General features: G+C 43.7%; 1 protein-coding gene and 1 long non-coding RNA gene across 7 annotated transcripts in view; one reads left to right on the forward strand and one right to left on the reverse strand.

Annotated features, from left to right (window-relative positions):
• Window positions 1-18,457, reverse strand: part of prickle1b (prickle homolog 1b) — a 183,937-nt gene that overhangs the window by 144,627 nt on the left and 20,853 nt on the right. The window contains exons 1-2 of one of the 6 annotated variants that reach the window (XM_072268112.1): window positions 6,022-6,083; window positions 1,261-1,442 (exon numbers count right to left, since the gene is read on the reverse strand). The exons of 3 other annotated variants lie outside the window; for them this stretch is intronic. Coding sequence is in view for 1 of the 3 variants with exons in the window: in XM_072268110.1 (XP_072124211.1) it covers window positions 6,022-6,058 (37 nt within the window). In the remaining 2 variants the exon portion in view is untranslated. Of the gene's footprint in view, window positions 1-1,260; window positions 1,443-6,021; window positions 6,096-18,457 lie in introns of those variants that run through there. 2 more of the 6 variants (XM_072268110.1, XM_072268121.1) reach the window with 2 other exon arrangements.
• LOC140202785 (uncharacterized) overlaps window positions 1-18,457 on the forward strand; it is a 36,897-nt gene that overhangs the window by 7,636 nt on the left and 10,804 nt on the right. The window contains exon 2 of the long non-coding RNA XR_011887189.1: window positions 15,334-15,711. This is a non-coding gene — a long non-coding RNA (uncharacterized lncRNA). The remainder of the gene's footprint in view (window positions 1-15,333; window positions 15,712-18,457) is intronic.

Consider the following 18,457-nt stretch of genomic DNA (forward strand, 5'->3'; position numbering starts at 1 on the left):
CAAGCTTACCTGGTCCATTTCCGACACCTCCCTCCCCTTTCTAGATCTTTCTGTCTCTGTCTCTGGAGACAGCTTATCCACTGATGTCTACTATAAGCCTACTGACTCTCACAGCTATCTGGACTATTCCTCTTCTCACCCTGTCTCTTGCAAAAACGCCATCCCCTTCTCGCAATTCCTCCGTCTCCGCCGCATCTGCTCTCAGGATGAGGCTTTTCATTCTAGGACAAGGGAGATGTCTTCCTTTTTTAAAGAAAGGGGCTTCCCTTCCTCCACTATCAACTCTGCTCTTAAACGCATCTCCCCCATTTCACGTACATCTGCTCTCACTCCATCCTCTCGCCACCCCACTAGGAATAGGGTTCCCCTGGTCCTCACCTACCACCCCACCAGCCTCCGGGTCCAACATATTATTCTCCGTAACTTCCGCCACCTCCAACGGGATCCCACCACTAAGCACATCTTTCCCTCCCCCCCTCTCTCTGCATTCCGCAGGGATCGCTCCCTACACAACTCCCTTGTCCATTCGTCCCCCCCATCCCTTCCCACTGATCTCCCTCCTGGCACTTATCCGTGTAAGCGGAACAAGTGCTACACATGCCCTTACACTTCCTCCCTTACCACCATTCAGGGCCCCAAACAGTCCTTCCAGGTGAGGCAACACTTCACCTGTGAGTCGACTGGGGTGATATACTGCGTCCGGTGCTCCCGATGTGGCCTTTTATATATTGGCGAGACCCGACGCAGACTGGGAGACCGCTTTGCTGAACATCTACGCTCTGTCCGCCAGAGAAAGCAGGATCTCCCAGTGGCCACACATTTTAATTCCACATCCCATTCCCATTCTGACATGTCCATCCACGGCCTCCTCTACTGTAAAGATGAAGCCAGACTCAGGTTGGAGGAACAACACCTTATATTCCGTCTGGGTAGCCTCCAACCTGATGGCATGAACATCCACTTCTCTAACTTCCGCTAAGGCCCCACCTCCCCCTCGTACCCCATCTGTTACTCATTTTTATGCACACATTCTTTCTCTCACTCTCCTTTTTCTCCCTCTGTCCCTCTGAATATACCTCTTGCCCATCCTCTGGGTCCCCCCCCCCTTGTCTTTCTTCCCGGACCTCCTGTCCCATGATCCTCTCGTATCCCCTTTTGCCTATCACCTGTCCAGCTCTTGGCTCTATCCCTCCCCCTCCTGTCTTCTCCTATCATTTTGGATCTCCCCCTCCCCCTCCAACTTTCAAATCCCTTACTCACTCTTCCTTCAGTTAGTCCTGACGAAGGGTCTTGGCCTGAAACGTCGACTGCACCTCTTCCTACAGATACTGCCTGGCCTGCTGCGTTCACCAGCAACTTTAATGTGTGTTGCTTGAATTTCCAGCATCTGCAGAATTCCTGTTGTTTCCATCTTTAAATCTCTTCAGTTTTCTGAGGGGTTCCTGGAGGCACGTTCAATCAATAATCTAACCCATCATGAAGGTGCTTGAGAGCCAAAGTTAGATTAATATAGCACAGAAACAGGCCCTTCAGATCAACTGGCCAAGTTGCCTACCTGAAATGGTATCACTCACCTATGTTTGGCCCATATCCCTATAAACCAGGGGCTCCTATCCTGGGGTCCATGGAGCCCTTGCTTAATGGTACTGATCCATGGCATAGAAAAGGTTGGGAACCCCTTCTTTAAGTGCTCCCTACCCATGTACCCATCTTAATACATTTTAAACAATGTTTTACTAGACTGCTAAATATTTTGAGGCCAAGGTTTTAAGTTGTGCAGGAAGGGCAGGAAAACTGGCTTGCAATTGGTTCTGACACCAAAGTTTAGTTTAATTTTTAAAAATAATTATACTTAACTGTAAGTGTGGGATTGTGCTTCGTGCCATTGACTCCAGGCGGTTCCATGGCGTTTGCTGGGTCCTAAACCTTGGGTTTACTCTTGGTGCCTTTACTGCCATACATGGCAGAATATTCCATTTCTTTAGTAATGGGGATATGTAAATGTGTAATAACTTTACATTGTATCTGCATTAAACCTACACATGTAAATTTATGTGTAGTCTTAAGTTAACTTTGTTGGTAATTAAAATTTGTATGTCCTAGTGCCTAAAGGAACTTATCACCCTCAGAATGAGGGAGAGAGTTGGGGCTGCCAGGAGTTCACACTGGACAAGAATAAATATTGAGCTATTACAATGTTTTCTTGTGGATAGCTTTTTATAAATATTGGCACCCCCCCCCCAATCTTCACCAATTTTTGACACACCTAATAAACTTCTTTGCACTAAAGTGCTAAACAACTCCAGCCTCTTTTCCTTTGGTACAATTAAGAATTAGAATTTTTTTTTATTTCTTACATCCATCTTGTAACATGAGGGAGTAAAAATCTTTATGTTGTGTCTCCATCGCTATGTGTAAGAAATGAAGTGGTGAAATATGGGAGTTAATTGCCCAAAATCTAAGATTGTATACATAACTGTTCTGTATACATGTATGTACAGTCAGATACGCAATCAGATGAATGTGTATTGATCAATCTGATGGCCTGGTGAAACAAGCTGTCCCGAGCCTGTTCCTGACTTTAATGCTGGGGTACCATTTGTCAGACAGTAGCAGCTGAAACAGTTTGTGGCTGGGGTGGTTGGAGTTTCTGATGATCCTCCAGGCCCTTTTTAAGCACTTACTAGCTGTAAATATTTTGAATAGAGGGAAGTTTACATCCACAGATGCGCTGGGCTGTCTGCACCACTCTCTGCAACTGAGGTTAGTACAGTTCCCATACCAGTCGGGGTGCTCTCAATGGTGCCCCTGTAGAAAGTCCTGAGGATTTGAGGACTCATGCCGAACTTCTTCAGTGGTCTGAGCTGAAAGAGGCACTGTTGTGCTTTCTTCACCACACAGCCAGTATGTACAGTCCAGGTGAGATCTTCAGGAATGTGTATACTGAGGAACTTTAAACTATTCACCCTCTCAACTACAGTCCCATTAATGTCAATAGGGGCTAGCCTGTCTCTGTTCCTCCTGTAATCCACAATCAACTCCTTCATTTTTTTTGACTATATAACCATATGACCAATTACAGCATGGAAATAGGCCATCTCGGCCCTCCTAGTCCGTGCCGAACTCTTACTCTCACCTAGTCCCACTGACCTGCACTCAGCCCATAACCCTCCATTCCTTTCCTGTTCATACAGCTGTCCAATTTAACTTTAAACGACAACATCGAACCTGCCTCAACCACTTCTGCTGGAAGCTCATTCCACACAGCTACCACTCTCTGAGTAAAGAAGTTCCCCCTCATGTTACCCCTAAAACTTTTGCCCTTTAACTCTCAACTCATGTCCTCTTGTTTGAATCTCCCCCACTCTCAATGGAAAAAGCCTATCCACATCAACTCTGTCTATCCCTCTCATAATTTTAAATACCTCTATCAAGTCCCCCCTCAACCTTCCACATTCCAAATAAAGACCCAACTTGTTCAACATTTCTCTGTAACTTAGGTGATGAAACCCAGGTAACATTTTAGTAAACCTTTTCTGTACTCTCTCTATTTTGTTGACATCTTTCCTATAATTTGGTGACCAAAACTGTACACAATACTCCAAATCTGGCCTCACCAATGCCTTGTACAATTTCAACATTACATCCCAACTCCTATACTCAATGCTCTGATTTATAAAGGCCAGCATACCAAAAGCTTTCATCACCACCCTATCCACATGAGATTCCACCTTCAGGGAACTATGCACCATTATTCCTAGATCCCTCTGTTCTACTGACACAGAGGGTTCTTTGACACTGAAGGAGAGGTTGTTTCCTTGGCACCACTGTGTCAGAGCATTGACTTTTCCTCCGTAGGCTGCTTCATCATTCTTGGAAATATCAGTGTCGTGCCAGCTGCAAACTTGATCAGCAGATTGGAGCTGTGCGTGGCAACAGAGTCATGAGTGTATAGGGAGTAGAGGAGGGGCTCAGGACACAGCCCTCCAGGAGCCCTGTGTTGAGGATCAGAGGGGCAGAGGTGAGGGTGTCCGACAGGAAGTCCAGGATCCACCTGCACAAGGTCATAACCCATGTTTCTAACACATGGTCACCTGACTTCTTGTCACCTGACTTGACTTTGCTAGTAGAAATTAAATAATTTAAGATATTGAGGTAAAATACTGAGGTACAGAATTAGATTTTTGAAATCCCTCCAGTAAAACAGCAAGTAGGTTACAAGAGAGGGCAGCTAAAAGTCTGGCACACTACAGCAGGGCTAAGGAACAGGCCGGCAGAGCAAGGGTAGGAAATCACCTCCACTGAAGAACATCTGTGAACCAGAAGCAGTTTATGACAGCCTCCCCTACACTTCTCACTGCTCTAATCAAGCAGACATAATCAAAGACCCCACCCCACCGAAGACATTCTCTAATCTCTCCCCTCCCCCTCCTACCGTCAAGCAGGCGATATGAAAGCCTGAAAACACGTACCACCAGACTCAAGAACAGCTTCTATCCCGCCATTACAAGACTACCAAACAGACCTTCGTCTTCACAATCTACCTTGTTGCGATCTTGCACCCTTATTATCTGCCTGCACTCTCTGTAACTGTTCCACTGTATATTTTGCATTCTGTAATTGTTTTATCTTGATGACCTGATATGGTGAAATGATCTGGTTGCAGAACAGTTTTTCAATGTACTCCAGTACACGTGACAATAATAACTATTGTACATTAGTTTCAGTCACCAGTAGAGGCTAGTCGTTTTTAAATCATGCATATTCCATAGCTGCCATGATGATTTTCTTTTGCACAGTGAATGTTTGTTAGTCATTGTGTGTGTGTGTGTGTGTGTGTGTGTGTGTGTGTGTGTAGCTTTTCCATTAATTGCATTGCATTTCTTTGTGGTACTGTGAATGCCTGCAGAAAATAAAACTCAGTGTTGTATAAGGTGACATATACAGTACGTACGTGGATAATACATTTACCTTGACTTTTGAAATTTTATCTTAGATCTCTCGATTGGTTGTTTTCCAGATTGCTAGCCCAGTAATTTAACCACTCCGTTAGTGCCACTTCAAACCAACCAGGTTCTTTGAAATTTTGAAGTTTCCTGTTGTAATGTGGGAAACGTGATCAATAATGCCTGCCAAACCCCTGGACTGACAGGGCAGAATGACCTGGGGACCTTTCTACAATTGGTAAAGTTTGACCCAGGTGTCCTGAAGAGCTGCCATACTTGCCTTTTGAGATCTTTTAGGTTTAAATGATTTGAGGCTCCATCTCAAATCCCATCCGAGAGTAACTGCACCTGAATGGTCTTGGCCCTAAACGTCGACTGTTCATTCATCTCCATAGATGCTGCCTGACCTGCTGAGTTCTTCCAGCATCTTGTGTGTGTTGATTAGCAGACTGGATTGTTTAGATTCCAAGAGCGCGGCTTTCATGCAGAACCACAGACTCAAGTAACAGCCTTGGCTGATTGAGGGTTATTAATGATACAACCTTTAACACCTCCACCGTGCCAGTCAGCCTCTCTCAGACTATCACAGACATCAACACTGTTATCTCCCTCTTGCCCCCTTCTCCACCACTTAGAAGGGTTTCAGTTTAACCTTTTCCAGTTCTGAAGATCATTAGCCTGGAACTCTGCACTGATGCTATCTGACCTGCTAAATTTCTCTAGCATTTTGTGCTCAGAACAAGATTCATTATCTGACTTGTATGCCATGAACCTCGTCGTGTAGTGACAGCGATACGGTGTGGAGAGAACTACAAAACAAGTAGTGCAAATAAAGAAATAACAAATCAGTATTCTTGGACTGTTCGGAAATCTGATGAAGGGGAAAAAAGGTGTTCAACTTTAGGTCTTCAGGCTCCTGTACCTCCTCCCTGATTGTAGGAATGAGATGAGGGCATGTCCCAGATAGCAAGAATCATTAGAGATGGATGCTGCCTTTTTGAGTCACCACCTTTTGAAAATGCCTCGATAGTAGGGAGGCTTGCGTGATGGAGCTGGCTAAGTCTACAACACTCACCAGTCTCTTGTGATCTTGTGCATTGGAACCTCCACATCAGGCAGTGATTCAAGATGGCTCTCCATGGTATCTATCTGCAGAAATTTTTAAGAGTCTTTAGTGACATATCAAATCTCCAAAACTCCTAACTAAGTATAGCCACTGGTGTGCCTTCTTCATGATTGCATCAATATGCTGGGCCTAGGATAGATCCTTTGAGATGTTGACACCTGGGAACTTGGGAGCAGTTCACCCTTTCCCCCTGGTGAGGACAGGTATGTGTTCTAGCATCTGAAGCTTTGCTCCTGCTTTTTCCACACGGACTTTGCATCAGCTGCTCTGCCTGTCGAGAAACAGCGGGGCCGGGTAGGCCGGAACGGCGGGACCCGGTAGATCAGCTGTCTTTCCTTTGTGAGTGCACTCAGTAACCCTGCACGTGGCTGCAATGTTTGCGGGGATGAACAGCATTTGTTTTGGACGGAGTACATAAATCAGACATAGGGGAAGGGTGCCCGACTTAGCTCCTTCTAGGAACAGGTGGGGGGGGGGGAGAAGGGAAGGGCATAGAATAGTAATTAGCATTTCAGAAATGAAATTTAAAAATGCAAGGAGGAGGACAAAATTACCAAGGATGCTAGGGTGTAATTTGTCAGTGTGACTGGATGACGGGAGAGTTCAGAGTTGGACCGCTGGTACGTTTGCACACAGCCTCTGTTTCTTCACCCAGGGCTCCCCCTACCGACTGCACTCATGTTTCTCAAGGGCAGGCATCGAATCAGACAACCTCTGGCTTGGCTGATCCAGCCTGCAGGGGCTGATCATTTGGCCCCCTGCCCCTTGCCAGAGAGGAAAACTTTTGACTCCACTTCACATGGGTAATCCCCGGAGGGGAAAAACATAGCCATTGCTAGTCTATCCATCACACTCACAGCTCCCTCTCTGACAAGGAAAGGGAAGCTTACTACAGTCAGGCAGGCTGAAGGGGAGGCCAACAACTTGTGTGTAGTCAGAAAGCAGCAATTTATTATCCTCTGTCCCACAGACCGTGCAATTAAATTCAGTCCCCATCAACCACCTCACGCTGCCTACTTTCAGAATTACCTCAGTGCATGCAAGTAATTAATGGCTTCAATTCCAGATGCTCCTTATCTGAAATAATACAAAAAAGCCCTGCAAAAATCTCGGTAGGGCTGTGAATGAATACACAAGAAGGTTGGCAAACTTCACAGTCCCACTCACAACCTCGCCCCCCTCCCACCCCCACACTCAAAGTGACAAATTTAAAAAGATTAGTAACAATCCAAGTACATTAGTCCCATCCTGTTTGGGGTTACAAGGCAAATTTTTGCTATTCGTTAATTTCACAGTCTGTTGTGAAATTTGTTAATTTTGCAGCGGCTGTACATTGCAACACATGATAATATAGAAAAAGCTGAATTACAGCAAGTATATGTATATCAAATAGTTAAATTAAGTAAGTAGTGCAAAAACAGAAACAAACAAAGTATGAGGTAAAAAAGATGTAGTCAATGATTCTACCACATGTCAGACTCTGCTAATATTACTTATGTTTGTCCCCCACAATTTTAGCCATTGTTTTTGTTTCCTTAAACACACACAAGCAGGCTAAATAGTAATGCTGATTATGCCTTACCCACCCCAATCTCTGCTCAGGAAAATTTGGACTAAAGTAGCAATTGTGTGCAAGCAGAATAGTCACTGTTTCACTGCTGTGCACCTAAAACATGGAGTATGGTCACATCTTTAGTACATTTGGTACTGTCAGTAGGTTGGTTTTGGAAATAACTTGGACAATGGTAAACATCAGTCACCAAGATTAGGGGATGGAGGTAGGGTTAGGTTTGCTAAGTTGGTCAGAAATCATGAAGTTGCTATTAATGGAAGAATAATTTGTATACCCTGAGTAAGAAGGCATGGGCGGCTGTGTATTCGCTCGTAGTTGGTGTTGGCTAAGCAGAAGAGGGTAGATGAAATGAGACCATGGGCAATTATTAAGGTAGTTGTGCCTGCAAAACTTCATGGTGTTTGAATAGGGACAACTGCTGTTACAAGACCCATATGACTTACTGCTGAATAGGCAACTAAGGATTTTAGGTCTGTTTGACGCAAGCAAGTGGATCTGGTTATGAAAACCCCTCAGAGGACTGAAATTAGGAATGGAAAGGCTATTTCTTTTGTAAGGGGTTTAAGAACTGTAACAATTCGCATCATTCCCTATCCACCCAGTTTTAGTGAATTTGCCGCTAGGATTATAGAGCCAGCAATAGGGGCCTTGGGTAACCATAGATATGTTCCTTAGAGCGGTATTTTGACTAGGAACGCAATTGGACAGGTGGTCCATCAGAATTTGCTTGCTCATGAATCAGTATTTAGGAGTTGGGACATACAGCAGCCATGGAAGCGATTAAACAGTTGAATTTCACAATGAAAGATTCACTAATACGGCACTAGTACTGGAGGGCTTGTGTCAAAAGATTAGACAGGTTGGGATTGTTTTCCCTGGAGTGAAGGGGGCCGAGGAGAGACTCGAACCAACACACAAAAAATGCTGAAGGACTCAGCAGGTCAGGCAGTGACTATGGATGTAAATAAACAGTTGAGGTTTCTTTTCGAGACCCTTGGATTCACATCACCCAAGCTCTGCTGTATCTCGTTTTGGACCTGTCCATAGTTCAAAAAGTTCTAAATAATTTAATAACATTTAATTTAAAAAAAAAGATGCCAAGGAGTGAGCGAATCCCTACATGGCAACTGGCCAGGCTTCCATAGAGTAGCCCCATCAGGCCCCAAATACAACCGCACAGCAAAGTCACTTAATTTGGTGCAATTTTCATCCGTGCTCCCTGCCAGCTGTACACATGATGTGCTTTGTCATTTATGGCCAGTTTCCTCAGGATTAAATTTGCAATTGGCTGCCTCATTTGTTTAGCCCAGATCTCCACCCATCCTCACATGGGGATTTAGTTTCCGTTGCCTCTTCTCCCTTACCCTGTGTAACACCCACCCCACCCAAGCCTGTCTGATTCCTCAAGTCCTGCACATCACTGAACAGATTAACAAGGGAAATGTGCCAGGAAGTGGTGCTGTGACCCTGGCTTGTTGGTGTCTGTCTGCGCTACATGCTGCTCTAACTCAGTACAATGTGAGGCGACTTTGTTATTTTTGGATAAAGTCAGCTTTTAGCCATGTCTGGGTGTAAATGCACACTTGTTGCCAGACAGTGAATGGGAAACAGATCTTTCAGCTCTGGCCCGAATTAGGCAGCAGGCCTACAAAAATGTGTTGAGCAGGGAGAAGGAAATGCAAACAGCCTGCCAAATGGTTTTAAAACTGCAGATTTTTAATAAAAAGGAAAAGCCACTGGAATGTTACAGCACAGTACAGAATATTCGGCCTACGATGTTGTACTGACCTTTTAACCTACTCTAAGATCCTGCTCTCCTCAATAGCCCTCTGTTTTTCTATCATCCATGTGACTAAGAGTTTCTTAAATGTCTCTACTGTATCTGAACTCACTCATTATTCATCTTTTCCACTGTTTGTAACTTGCAGTTTTTATGCAAAACACACGTCACTGATAATCAATCTGATGTGATTCCTCGCATTAATTAGCAAAGTGTCACAGGATCAGCTTATAGGAGGGAACACTTCAAAGTGGAAGTTATCATCAGAGTACATATGTGTCACTACATACAACCCTGAGATTCATTTTCTGTGGGCACACTTGGCAAATCTATAGAACAGTAACTGAAAACTGTGCAAATGCAGATACAAATAAATAGCAATAATTCTGTGTGACTCCTGTATAAACACAATAGAACAGTAACACTGACCAGCCTCAGCCACTGGCACATAAACACTATTCATCTTTTGCATGAATTATTTTAATTCTTTTTTGAACTGTAGTTATTTTTTCATGCCTGCTGTACTGCCGCCACAAAACAAATTTCACAATACAGCGGATTCTGGTTAACTGGCCCATTAGTCAGTTGCGCAGCCACTTATTTGAGACAATTCTTAAAGAACCAAAACTAAACAAGAAAATAGCCTTCACTTATTTGGGACACCATGCTGCTTAATTAGGGGCAGGAGACTGTTTTGAACAATTTCTAACTAGTGTCAGTCACGTGCACTTGCATGGCCATTGGACACAGCACCGTGCTTCGAGCTAATAGTTTTTAAACAGTGTTCTGGCTTGGAGATGCCAGAAATGGCTGGGAGTGACAGTGAAATAATTTCACTACTTCAACAAGTTAGAAACTACGAAGAATTTGAAGGTATCAACTTAAATATTACAATAAAAGAAAATTAAGATTTGGAGGATGCAACAGCTTTGTATGAAGGCAGTCCATTACCTGCACTAGGTGTCTGCACTGATTTTGTTTAATTACAGTCAAAAGAATGCTACGTAGATGCATTCCTCCATCAATAACTATGAAGAACTAATACAGCTTTATAGATATTTAATAATAATGGTAGTGTTCTAATTTGTTCTGTATTTAATTTAAATACGTAACTGTTTACTCAATTACACAGTAGTTTGTGTTTTTTATACCTTTTCAAATACACTCAGATTTGTTACAATGCAGCTATTCAATCCTTTATTACATTTTTTAAAACGAGAAAAATTCATTCTAAACACCTAAAACTTTGAGAGGCCGCCATTACAGTAAACATTCAATCCGCCAATCAGAGTGCTTTACATGTGCTGTGAGTCACTCACAGCCAATCATGTATTAGTTCACGCTCTGCCTCCCCCGCCTGTATAAACGTTCTTGCTCCCTTACCAACTTATTCCACTTTTTTTAAAAACCCATAATGTCTGGAAAACAGCCTGCAACTTCCAGTGAGGGTAGGAAAAGCATTAGCATGGATGTGAAATTTCTAGGATTTCAGCTAGAACCAGTCATGCAAAACCTTGTTTAATTGACCACTGAAGCAGGATTAGAGGACGTTAGTGATGACGTTGTTGAAGAGTTACTGCATTCTCTTGGTGAGAGCCTAATAACGAAGAGCTTCGAGAATTGGCAGAGCAACACATCCTGGGTGAATCCAAGGACACGGATGGAGAAGAGGAAACACCAGCAAGAAACCTCAGCACAAAATTCCTCAGCTTTAGCATCACCATGATCACACAAATCATGGACCAGTTCATCGATAATGACCCTGACTGGGAGCAAAGCTATAAGGCAAAGCGAGGTGTTCTCGATATGATTTCCTGCTACTGAGAACTACTTCATGAGAGGAAATTTAAGAAAAGGCAGTCTAATCTCGATGCCTACTTGAAGAAGCCAAATTTAGAGGAGGACCCTCAGCCTGGTCCCTCCTCTAAGTGTAACCACCACTCGCTTCCCTCCACTGCTGCTGTGATGTGTTGCTCATTTATGTAATGTTATAATGACCCCGCATAGTACTAATTTCCAAACCTCCAAGGAATGCATCCTCAGCATTAAGCAGGGTCTGACTGTATTTCCTGGAAACTTCGACTGATTGGGACTGCCACTTAATTGGGCCAAAATGTACTGGTCCCGATGTGTCCCAGTTAACAGGAATCCACCGCATATGTCAATGATAGTAAACCTGATTCTAATTCAGCCATGTTCACACTGGGTCTGTTAATCCTTTACACCTGGTGTAGAGGTGTTGGCAGAGGGATGAATGTTGTTCAGGATAAGGAAGAACTGCTGGACCATCTTTGTATGTACCCTGGGAAATAGATGAAGGACTCCTCTCTTCCCAGCACAGCCCTGAGGGAGGGTGTGACTCTGCTCGCGTTTCTTCTGTGAGGAGGTACAACACTGTCCCACACTGACGACAACCTTTCCTCATTGGCGAATGAGAAAAGTATTTTCCCTTTTATGACAGTTGAAGAACTTGGAGCAGCATATCAATAAACACTCTGAAATCCTGAGAAGAAAGACCTGGACAATCCTTGAGATGGGTTTTGGGTTTTGTCTGGGTACCAGCACAGTGCTGTATGGTTTTGTGGACGTGACACGGTCAGTGTGCGTGGATTCGGTTGTTCTACAATGATTTGAGTTGCTGGTTGGCTGGGAATCAAAACCCTCAGCTTACAATCATGAGGCAAATACTCATCTTCCCCTTGGTAATGAAGCTTTTGCTAGCTTATTTCATTCCGGATAAACAACTCCCTGAACCTCACAACCAATGAGACAACTGGGGCTCACAGTACGGCCGATGTGCTCTCTCGCTGAGGGTCTTGAACATGTCACTAGACGGCATTCTCTCAAAGTAATCCCACCCAAAATTAATTCCATGATTCAAGCCTCAGTGGAACACGATAGTGTACCCAGTAGAACTTATAGCTCCAGCAACTTGGACTGAAACCTCATCAAGGCATCAGCAATGGACAGGGAGAGCAGTTTTAAGTTCCTGGGTGTGAAGATCTCTGAAGATCTATCTTGGGCCCAACATATTGATTACAAAGAAGGCACATCAGCGAATACACTTCATTTGGAGCTTGAAGTGATTTGGAATGTCACCAAAGACTCTAGTAAATTTCTACAGCCGGACCGTGGAGAATACCCCGACTGGTTTCATCACCATCTGGTATGGAGCAGCCACTGCACAGGAACGGAAAAAGCTACACAAGGTTGCAAGCTCAGCCAGCCCTGTCATGGGCACTAGTCTCCTCAGCATCAAGGACATCTTCAAAGGGCAATGTCTCAAGAGGCATCATTAACGATCCCCATCACACAAGACATGTCCTCTTCTTAATACTACCAGCAGGGAGGAGGAACACAGGTCTGAAGACACACACTCAATGTTTCAGGAACAGCTTCTTCCCCTCTGCCATTAGATTTCTGTACAGACAATGAACCAACCCATGAACAATACCTCACTAGTTTTGACTCTCTTTCTGCACTACATACATGAAATTTATAGGTTTTTTAATTGTTATTTATTCTACTGTACTGCTGCTGTGACAAATTTCATGACATAATTTTAAACCTGATTCTGATACAAGCCATACATAAGCAGACAGAGGAAGCGCAGGGCACCTACAGTGGAAGATGAGGTTGTCACTTGCATTGCCATCGTGAACCTCTGGATTTTTACAGTCATAGAATACCACAGCACAGAAACAGGCCCTTTGGCCCATCTAGTCCATGCTGAACTATTATTCTGCTTAGTCCCATTGACCTGCACCTACACCAAAGCTTTCTGTACCCCTCTCATCTATATACCTATTCAAATTCCTTCTAAATGTTGAAATTGAACCTGTATCCACCATTTCTGCTGGCAACTGGCACCGCCTTCTGAATGAAGGTATTCCCCCTCATGTTCCCCTTAAGCATTTCACCTTTCACCCTTAACCTATATCCTCTAGTTCTAGTCTCACCCAATCTCAGTGGAAAAAAACCTGCTTGCATTTACTTTATCTATACCACTTAATGCAGTACCCCTCTATCAAATCTCCACTCATCGTCTTACGTTACAGAGAATAAAATCCTAACCTATTCAACCTTCCCCTATCCTCCAGTCCTGGCAACATCATTGTAAATTTTCTCTGCACTCCTTTATTCTTATAGATATTTCCTGCAGGGCATTGACCAAAATAGGATACAATACTCCAAATCAGGCCAATATCTTATACAATTTCAACAGAACAATCTAACTCCTGTACTCCATACTTTGATTTATGGAGGCCAATGTGCCAAAAGTTTTCTTTGCAACACCATCGATCTGTACTCCCAGACCCCTCTGTTCTGCTGAACTCCTCAGTGCTCTACTGCTCACCGCACAAGTACTATCCCGGTTTGACCTCCCAAAGTGAACATCTCACACCTGTCTGCTTTAAATTCCATCTGCCATTTTTCAGCCCATTTTTCCAGCTGGTGCAAATCCCGCTGTAAGCTTTGATAACCTTCCTCGCTGTCCACTAAGCCCCAGTCTTGGTGTCGTTTGCAAATTTGCTGACACAGTTAACCACATCATCATCCAGATCATTGATATAGATGACAAACAACTACAGACCCAGCACCAATCCCTGTGGCATTGCGCTAGTCAAAGGCCTCCAACCATATACTACCACCCTCTGGCTTCTTCTGAAAAGCCAATATCCAATCCAATTTACTATTTTGTCTTGAATACCAAGAGACTGAACGTTCTTGACAAACTCTCTTGTAAGACCTTGTTAAAGTCCATGTAGACATTTGCAGAGCCAGACTTCCCTGTGGGACATTTGGTTGGCCCCAGAGTGAGAAAAAAAAGAGATGACTCATCCACTTGGAGTCTTTTGGAAGAGCTTACTCTATTTTGTGCAATGCTTCTTCACACTGACTATTTAGTGAGTTTGGCAGGGTTTGTAAATTCATACTGACTATTTAGTGAGTTTGTCTTGGTCAGGCTTTGTAAACTGCTGGAGTTAAATGCCAGGGTCTGTTTTATCTCACTGCTTCCAAATGTCTTATACCAGCGGGCATGCGTGCGAGGTGTGAGGGAGTAAGTTCAAAGGAGATTGAGGAGCGAGGTTATTTTTTTCCTCTAAAATACACAGAGAAATGGAGGTACTTGGAATGTGCTGCTTGGGGTAGTGGTGGTGGGAGGCAAATATGCTGGAGCTCTTGGAGAAGCACATGAATGTGCAGGAAAAGAAGGGATATGGACATTGTGTAGGCACTGGGATTAGTTTTGTCGAGCACTTCCTTACTAATTAAACTAGCTCGGCATAATATTGTTGCTGTGTTGTACTGTTGTACGTTCCTCTGCACATAAAATTCCACCCATACCAACTCTTGTTCTTCGGTTTTGGCGTCTCAGCCACAGAAATGCAGAACAATCCTGGGACGTGGAAACATGCTCGCTCACACTGAAACAAACTGGAAAGTTGCACCTTCAGTCATCGCATTAAAGCAAAATTAAAGGCCAATTTAATGATCTAAACAGTTGTATGTATACATGAAATCTTTGGGTGCATGGTTATGAAGCAGATAAACATGGCAGAGTTTCACATTTGGAGCAGGCAGAACCTACTGCTCTTGTATATATTACTCTGTCGGTCATCAGCTCCCACTGTCAATGCAGCCCACTGAAATGACATGGCACACCTGTTTCTCACTTCCCTTTACATTCCTCTCTCATGGAATGTGTCTGCCAATCTTAAATACCAGTTATGGATCCACACTTCTGAACTGACTTTGCAATTAATTCATAATTCAAAACTATATAAAATGCTTTCATAAGAGCAAAAAAAAAAATCACCTCAGGAAAACCACCGGAACACTGGAAAGCTCACTGGATTAACCAGAAAATAACTTGACAAAACACTAACTGCTTCTCTCTCCACAGATGCTGCCTGGCCTACTGTTTTAAGTCTTCAGAACCAGGTTTATCATTATCATGGACACATGTCATAAAATAAGTAGTTTTGAACAGAGAACAATGCAAGCCACAAGTTACAAAATAATAAATAAAATGCAAAGTAAAAGGAATAACAAGGTAGTGTTAACGGATGATTCAGAAATCTGATGGTGGAGGGAAAGAAGCTGTTCCTAAAACATGAAATGTGGGTCTTCAGGCTCCTGAATCTTCTCCCTGATGGTAATAATGAGAAAAAGGCATGTCCTGGACGGAGAGTGTCTTTAATGACGGATGCTGCCTCCCAGAGCCCTCACCTTTTGAGGATGTCCTCGACGTTGGGGAAGGTTGTGCCTGTGATGGGGCCAGGTGAGTCTATAGCCCTCTGTAGTCTCTTACAATCCTGAGCTTTGGAACTTATCTGGCAGTCAAAATATTTTTCAATATCTACAGTTTTTGAAATTTTGTGCACATATTAGATAATCACTTGTGTAACAAGGGTGACAATTTCTGCTGCAGATGGCATTTACTGATATCCATTTAAGGGGGGGTTTCAGCGAGTGTTGCACATTGCCTGATGCAAGTCTGCATTGTTCTGCAGGCTTTCATCAAGCACGTGCCAACACCTTTAAAGCATTTAGCACAATTGAAGGTACAAATGTGCACCAGGGCCTAAAAATATCACGAGCAGAATCTGTCTGCAAGATCGTCAGTAAAACAGAGCAATCCTTCATTTGTCACACAAATCTGTCAATACATTTTCCCATATCCTCCTGTCAATGGCTAGTGAAATTCCCCATGGTGGAACAGAGCCAAAGAAGGTCATGAAAGTCCCCTGATTTCTCCTTCCTAAAGTTCACAATCAATTCCTTGTCTTACTGATGCCCTACTCTACTTATCTCCTCAAACAAACCCAGTTTCTCTTCATAACTCAAACTAGACGGAAGACCAGGCTGGCACAGACTAGATGGGCCAAAAGGCCCATTTCTGTGTGGTAGTGCTTTACAACTTTGACTCTGCGAAACATTTCATTCCATTCCGGGACAGACTCCTGGCCCCAGTGGGAGAGACATGACCCTTATACCTACAATGCCATGTCTGCAAGAAATTTGTATGTTTTTTCAATAAGATCACACCTTACACTTCCAAACTAAGAAGAATACAGGTTTAATATGCTTCATCTCCACATGGTGAGCTTCAGCTGTGTGTTCTATGGGAAGTGTAAGCTTCTGTAGGTGGCGATACTGTCCCCATATAGTTGGAGCAAGATGTTTCTTCTCCGTACCCAAATCCTCTTGCAGTAAAAGACAATACACTGCTTGCCTGTTGACATCTGGCACCTTTCAAACACCCCCACGCCATTTAAACACATTCCACCATTCTTCCGACTAAAATAAATGTGCCCTGATGTCAGAGCGGCATGGTAGGATAGTGGTTAGTGCATCGCTTTATAGCGGCAGCTATCAACGATAGGGGTTCGATTTCCAGAACGGTCTGTAAGGAGTTTATATGTTCTCCCCGTGACTGTGAGAGTTTCCTTCCACACTCCAAAGACGCAGAGTTATGGTCAGTGAGTTGTGGGCATGTTCTGTTGGCATCAGAGCAATGGCAACACTTTCCGGCTGCTCCGCATAATCCTCACTGACTGGATTGACACAAGTGATGCATTTCACTGTACGTTTAATTGTATGTATAACAAATAAAGCTAATCTTTAAATTTCTCCATTGATATTCCATCTACCACATCTTCACTCATTCACTTCACCTGCCTATACCCACCTGAAGCCCCTTTGCAGCCCACACTGCCAACCAGGCTTTGTACCACCCACAAACTTGGATATACACATACAGCAATACAGCAGTGAATGAGCCCTTCAGCCCATAATGTGTGCTATCCTTTTTAAACTACTCCAAGATCCATCTAACCCCTGTCTCCTACACAGTCCATAACTCTCCATTTTTCTTACATCCATGCCCCTAAAGTGTCCTTAATGTTTCAGCCTCAACCATGGCCCTGCAATGTGTTACACAGTTTGCAATATGTAAAAAACCCTCTATTATCTTCCCTAAGCCTTCCTCCATTCATCTTCAGCTGAGATCCTGGGCTACTAGCCATTGCCACCCTGGGAAAAAGACACTGGCTATCCTCCATGCCTCTCATAACCTTATACAACTATATCAAGTCACTTTTCATCCTCCTTTGCTCCAAAGAGGAAAGTCTTGGCTTGCTCAACCTTTCCTCATAAGACTTGCTCACTAATCCAGCAGCAGCACAGAGGTTAGCACAACCCCTTATAGTACAGAACACCCAGGTTCAATTCCTGACACTGCCTGTAAGGAGTTTGTACGTTCTCCTCATGACTGTGTGGGTTTTCTCTAGGTGCTCTGGTTTTCTGCCACAGTCCAAAGATGTACCAGTTGGTAGGTTAACTGGCCATTGTAAATTGTCTCGTGGTTTGGCTAGGGTTAAATTGGTGGGATGCTGGTGGCATGGCTCGAAGGATTGAAAGGGCCTATTCCATGCTGTACCTCAAAAAAAAACTTCTCTCTACCCTCTTTCAAGCTTCCACATCCTTCTTGTAATGAGGAGACTGATGATAATACTCCGAGTGTGATCTGACCAGAGTTTTACCAAGCTGCAGCACTGGCTCATGGTTCTTGAGCTCAATCCCCCAACACACCATATGCCTTCTTAACCACCCTATCAACTTGCACGGCAACTTCACAGTCGATCACCTCTTCCAAATCGTCGACACAAATAGTAAACAAATTGAGCTCAGAATCATCACTGCCGACCCCATTGATAACCGCTGTGCAACTCCCAGCTTTGTCTGTCAACAAATCTCCAGTCCATGTGCTCTAATTTAGGCTAATGATTTATCGTGTGGTACTTTATCGAACACCTTCCTAAAGTCCAAGCAGACCACATGTCCACTGATTCCTCCTCTGCTACTTACAACTCATTTTGACAGAGCTTCACAAATACAGGTCAATTCTGCCTAATTCTATCATTATTTTCCATCTGCCCTTCTACCGATTCTTAAAGATTCCAGCATTTTCCCTACTCTGATGTCAGACTAATTAGCCTTTAATTCCCTGCTTTTCTCCCCCTCTA

This window comes from Mobula birostris, chromosome 9 (genome assembly GCF_030028105.1).
Source record: "Mobula birostris isolate sMobBir1 chromosome 9, sMobBir1.hap1, whole genome shotgun sequence".
In the NCBI taxonomy this organism is placed as follows: Eukaryota; Metazoa; Chordata; class Chondrichthyes; order Myliobatiformes; family Myliobatidae; genus Mobula; species Mobula birostris.